The sequence below is a fragment of the Oryctolagus cuniculus genome, chromosome 19 (assembly GCF_964237555.1).
Source record: "Oryctolagus cuniculus chromosome 19, mOryCun1.1, whole genome shotgun sequence".
Lineage (NCBI taxonomy): Eukaryota > Metazoa > Chordata > Mammalia > Lagomorpha > Leporidae > Oryctolagus > Oryctolagus cuniculus.
The window spans coordinates 8,186,104-8,192,103 of NC_091450.1; the positions used below are offsets into that span (position 1 = coordinate 8,186,104).

Genomic DNA, 6,000 nt, shown 5'->3' on the forward strand with positions numbered 1-6,000 from the left:
CTTTTTGACTGACAAAGAAAGGTTATGTGCCTAGTGGCTTACCTCCGACCAATGATTCAAAGTTAGAGACAAAGGTGTAGACACAGTCTGGCCCATGTTAGCAAACAACACAATGTACACAAACAGACAAACAGCATAGAGAAGCAGCACACAAGGACCACACAAAGTGTCTACAAAATGGGAGCCATCACGGCGTCCCATACAAATACAAAAGACTAACGAGCTCGATCAAATACCAAAGTTTCAGCAGTACAAACAAAATGTGAGTCTCTGCAGTCTATTTCCCTACTGCAGGCAACTCACCAAACAGGAAACACTGGGCGTCCCCAGTTCTCCCTTTCTCCCGGGGCGTCCCCCTGGATGTGGTCTGTGGCTCTGGAGCACGTCTGCCCGCCACAGTCGGGTGGAGCTCTCGCTCGAGCCCGACAACCACGCTGCCGATTACAAACAAATAACAAACCTTACCAAACAACAAATCAAAGTGTACACATTTAATCAAAACAATAGGCGCCTTACTCACCCCGAGAGATATCCGTTGGAGGCATCCACAGGCAGCAGTCAGATCTCGGTGGAACCTCCAAATGTTAGGGTCTGAAAAAGCCCACCGCCCGAGGAACGACTCCAAGAGACTTATTCTCTCATGCAACCAGCAAAGGGTTAAATTTATTGATCCAACATGTTGGGGCCCTCTGACAAGGACAGAGGAGCAGTGAGGAACTACAGCATAGGGTTTATAAAGGCAAAAACCGCAAAATCGGGAGGAGGGAGAGAATACACGGTTGCTAAGCGGTTGCTAAAATCTTACAATCAGCAATTATGATCTTAAGACATAGACAAATCACATCTTTATTATTAGCCCAGGTAACCCAGGTGCAACCTTTCTACTTTTAAGCTTGAGCAATCATGCTAGGGGGTATTTGTGCGTTGCCAAGGGTGATGTAGTGCACTGCTATTGTCCGACTATTTGAGATCATAGTTTCAGACCCGAGTCTCACGATGGGGGGGGGTTGCTTTCCCAGAATGCAGTCTCAAGTGCTCCAAAATGGAGTCCCTACTGTCAAGGTGCTACTTTACTCTGTCTTATTTTCACAGCTGCACCAGGAAGGTTTAAACTTGTAAGCTTAAGCTTAACTTTTGACACCCGCACATATACAATTTTTAACTCTTCAAAGTCAGTCTGGAGATTCCTCAGAAACCTGAAGCTAACCCTACCGTTCGACCCACCCATCCCACACCTTGGAATTTACCCAAAGGAATATAAATTGGCAAACAAAAAAGGAGTCTGCAGCCTAATGTTTATTGCAGCTCAATTCACAATAGCTAAGACCTGGAACCAACCTAAATGCCCATCAACGGTAGACTGGATAAAGAAATTATGGGATACGTACTCTTTAGAATACTATACCGCAGTAAGAAACAACGAAATCCAGTCATTTGCAACAAAATGGAGGAATCTGGAACACATTATGCTGAGTGAAGTAAGCCAGTCCCAAAGGGATAAATATCATATGTTCTCGTGACAACTGACTGAACACCAAAAAGGAAACCTGTTGAAGTGAAATGGACACTATGAGAAATGGTGACTTGATCAGCATAGCCCTGACTGTTAATGAACAACTTAATACATTATCCCTCTTAGTAGTTTTTTGTCTGCTTTACTTAATATGACTGGTTTAATTCTGTAATTAACACACAATTATTCTTAAGTGTTGAAAATTAACTGAAATGTGATCCCTGTTAAACATAAGAGTGGGAATAAGAGAGGGAAGAGATGTACAATTTGGGACATGCTCAAGCTGACTTGCCCCAAATGGTAGAGTTAGAAACATACCAGGGGATTCCAATTCAATTCCATCAAGGTGGCTTGTACCAATGCCATCTCACTATTCCAAGTGATCAATTTCAGTTCACAATTGATCATAATGAAAGGACTAAGAGTCAAAGGGAGCACATAAACAAGTCTAGTACCTGCTAACACTAACCGATAGAATAAATAAAGGGGAGAGTGATCCAACATGGGAAGTGAGATACTCAGCAGACTCATAGAATGGCAGATGTCCTAAATAGCACTCTGGCCTCAGAATCAGCCCTAAAGGCATTCTGATCTGGCTGAAAAGCCCATGAGAGTATTTCAGGCATGGAAAGCCAAGACATTCTGGCAAAAGATCTCTGTGAGTGAGATCCCAGTGGAAAGAACAGGTCTTCAAAGAAGGAGGTACCTTTCTCTGAAGGGAGGAGAGAACCTCCACTTTGACTATGACCTTGTCTAAACAAGATAAGAGTCGGAGAACTCAGAGGGCTTCCATAGCCTTGGAAACTCATGAGCATAGGGAGATTACTGATGCCATAGACAGGAATGTCAATTGGTAAAGTCAACAACAGGAGTCACTGTGCACTTACTCCTCATGTAGGATCTCTGTCCTTAATGTGCTGTGCATTGAGATTTAATGCTATAACGAGTACTCAAACAATATATTTCACTTTGTGTTTCTATGGGGGTGCAAACTGTTGAAATCTTTACTTAATGTATACTAAACTGATCCTCTGTAAAAAAAAAAGAAAAGAAATTATCAATTCCCAACTTGACTCTCCCTGGGATTAAACATGACAATAGGTCTGATCTGATTTCATCATCATTAAAAAAAATCATCTATTATTTTTCACTTTATGTTTCTGTGTGGGAGCAAACTGTTGAAATCCTTACTTAATGTATACTAAGCTGATCTTCTGTATATTAAGATAATTGAAAATGAATCTTGATGTGAATGGAAGGGGAGAGGGAGTGGGAAAGGGGAGGGTTGTGGGTGGGAGGGACGGTATGGGGGGAAGCCATTGTAATCCATAAGCTGTACTTTGGAAATTTATATTCATTAAATAAAAGTTAAAAAAATGTTAACTTCTGCTCTGCAGGTCAGCATGGCTGCAGGAGGACCTCCTCCTTTCCCAAGACCACCCTACATGCCCTACCACATGGGGGGCTACAAAGAATCCTTCATGGGCTATCTGCCACCTCCTCCACCCTGGTGGATTCCAAGACCTCGGCCAGCACCTCTGTCTCCAGAATTTGGTAGGATGATCTACCCTGAATGAACTGACTTGCAAAGAGTACCTCTATCTTTTCTCTCATTTTTATTCTGACAACAAAATGACCCTGTGATTCTGCCAGGCTTTGCATTTCAAGGGTGAGGCTACCTGAGGGCCTTGTAACTGCTCATGATTGATTCTGAGGACACACAGTGGGCTGCACCACAGCCCTATCTTGTGCAGGTGTCTGTTTAGATGAGGAAAAAAGTCATCTATAGAAGTCAGAAATAGCAGTTTTGCAGAGCAAGGAACCTGGTGTGGGGAGGGGGGATATGCTCAGCTCTGTGAGGGATGAGACTTGGCCTTGGCTTTGAGAAGTTCAGGGTCCTGCAGGGTAGGGTCTGACAATGCTCAACTGGGCTGGTCATTGCCATAATGGACGTGCCAGTGAAGGACCCCAAGGTGTAAAAGAGGGAGTGAACCTCCTGGGTGTAAATGAGGGGTGGCAAAGAGGAGGAGATGAGGAGGGGCTGTATAGGGTCACTTTGAGCTCCATAAAATGGGGGCTGGAAAGCTGACCTAGCAGGACAGGTGGTGTGAACAGAGCAGGTAGAGGCTGCCTGGGGTCACACGGAGCTGCTGGAGGAGAGTCCTCATGACCCAGTGTGGTCCAGGGCACCATCCTGCTCAGAGTGGTCTTGTTGCCCTACAGCCCTCTGTCCACAGTCTGAAGGAAAAGGGAAGGAGTCTCATGGGTGTGTCCAGGTTCTGCCTGAGTTTATGATGCCCCAAGGATACTGACAATGAAGTCGGCTCTCAATTAGCAGGCAGCTGTCTCTGCCTCACAACAAGGAGTCTCAGCTCCTCCAGACACCCCTGCCTCTCTGTGTCACACCAGGCAATATGGGTCTCTCTCCCTGTGCCCATGCTGTCCCAGCCCCTGAGGACAGTGCTTTGTGGAGCTGTGACGTGGAGATCCTATTGGTTTCTGAGGATGTTGTTAGCAGGAAGACATTAAGTCCATGGGAAAAATATTCTACAAATATCTAGTACTGAAGTAGCACCTTGACAGTAGGGACTCCATTTTGGAGCACTTGAGACTGCATTCTGGGAAAGTAACCCCCCCCCATCATGAGACTCTGGTCTGAAACTATGATATCAAATAGTCAGACAATAGCAGTGCACTACAATCACCCTTGAGAGAGCACAGAAAACCCCTAGCATGATTGCTCAAGCTTGAAAGTAGAAAGGTTGCACCTGGGTTAATGATAAAGATGTGATTTGTCTATGTCTTACATATAATTTGGATTAATGTCAAGATCACAAATGAGAATTGTACGATTGTAACTGGTATTGTTAAGATTATGATGGATATTAATTTCACCTAGGTCTTACATTATGTTGACCCCAGTAACGATGTACTCTCTTTTTGATCTTAGCAACCGTGTATAGCAACCGTGCACCCCCCTCCCGATTTTGCGGTTTTTGCCTTTATAAACCCTATGCTGTAGTTCCTCAGGGCTGCTCAGTTCTGGTTTGATCAGAGAGCCCCAGCATGCTGGAAAAATAAAAAAAAAACCCTTTGCAATTTGCATGAGAGAGGTCTTTTGGAGTCGTCCCTCGGGCGGTGGCCGTTCTCAACCTTAACAGTACATATATGCAGCCGTCTTCTATCAAGATCACCAAGAAATGCTCATTAAGTGCATTAGAAGAAGCTGAGGGTGCAATAGCTCACACCCAGAGACTTGCAAAATCTGTTTCCTAAGAAAAGGCAAAGTTCCCCTCTCTAGTAATAAAATGCAAATCCTACCTACAAGGTGAAAGAGAAGTGTGCGAATGTGCACAGGTGGGGGCCGAGGTCTGTGGCTGAGATGTGAGGACTGTTGGTTTGTGTGGTGTAAGGACTCTCAGGTACAGCCGCACATGGAACACATCAGGAGCAGACACAACATGGAGGACAAATGTAGAAAGGGAGAAGTCAGTAGATGGGGAAACAATCCCAATTTCTTTTGTCTTCCAGGAGAGCCATTGTGGAATTGGAATAGGAAGCTCAGCTATCCGGAACAGGCTGTGCCTGTGAGTCCAAAAGCCACCTGATGCCCATTTTCTGAATGTTTTCCCTGTCCCACGAGGACTCTTCCTCTCTTATCTGTCTGTGTGATTCTCCTAATAAACCTTGTGTGGTGCTGCCTTTGCCTAAGTGTCTGCTTCCGGGAAGGCCACTTGATCCCCCTGAGGGGGACACCATGTGATTCACACAGCCCAAACCTGGGCAGAAACTGTGGTGCTGCAGGCTGGAGCAGGGCAGCCATTCCTGGTGGTAATGACCATGAGGGTGCAACCAGTGGTCCAGGCTTTGTCAGGAGCCTGACTTCATCTTGCCAGCTGCTCCTCAGTGGCACCAATCCAGGAGTCCTCTAAGAGAAGCTGAAGTTGAAACAGATTGATTGACAAGCCCTGTGAGTCCCAAAGTCCTGCAGTTTCTTTATTGAGAAATGGGCAGAGGTGAATTTTCAGGGGAACCACGGACAAGACTAAAGTGGAATAGAGAGCCTGGAGGCCTGAGTCACAGAAAAGTCCAGGGAGATGATGCAAGAGAATCCCAGAGGGAGAGGAAGGTGGGAGGGAGGAGAGGGGCCAGATGGAGGGAGAGAAAGGGGGAGGGAGATTGAGGGAAACATCATGGGAACAAAGATGTGTGGGGTGCAGAAGAGAAGAAATCCCAGAGACAAAGGGAGAGAGACTGATGGAGAGAGTGATTTGTGCAGAGGAAGGGAGGAGAGACTGAGGAGCAAAAGGCAAGACACAGCATTCACAGGCTGGGCTTTGGGTCAGCCCAGCTCCAGCTGTTGCGGCCATTTGAGAGGGAACCAGAGGATGGAAGACCTCTCTCACTCTCACTCTGTAACTCTGCTTTTCAAATAAAATAAATCTTAAAAAACCATTAAGAGAATAACTTTATGATATGTGTACCTT

General features: G+C 45.5%; 1 protein-coding gene across 3 annotated transcripts in view; it reads left to right on the forward strand.

Annotated features, from left to right (window-relative positions):
- The window catches only part of LOC138847132 (transport and Golgi organization protein 1 homolog), a 42,179-nt gene extending 36,962 nt beyond the window's left edge, over positions 1-5,217 (forward strand). For all 3 annotated transcript variants that reach the window (XM_070064913.1, XM_070064914.1, XM_070064915.1), the window contains 2 exons: positions 2,911-3,067; positions 5,045-5,217. In XM_070064913.1, the coding sequence (XP_069921014.1) occupies positions 2,911-3,067; positions 5,045-5,121 (234 nt within the window). In that variant the 3' untranslated portion in view covers positions 5,122-5,217. The remainder of the gene's footprint in view (positions 1-2,910; positions 3,068-5,044) is intronic.
- Positions 5,218-6,000: the final 783 nt, after the last annotated feature.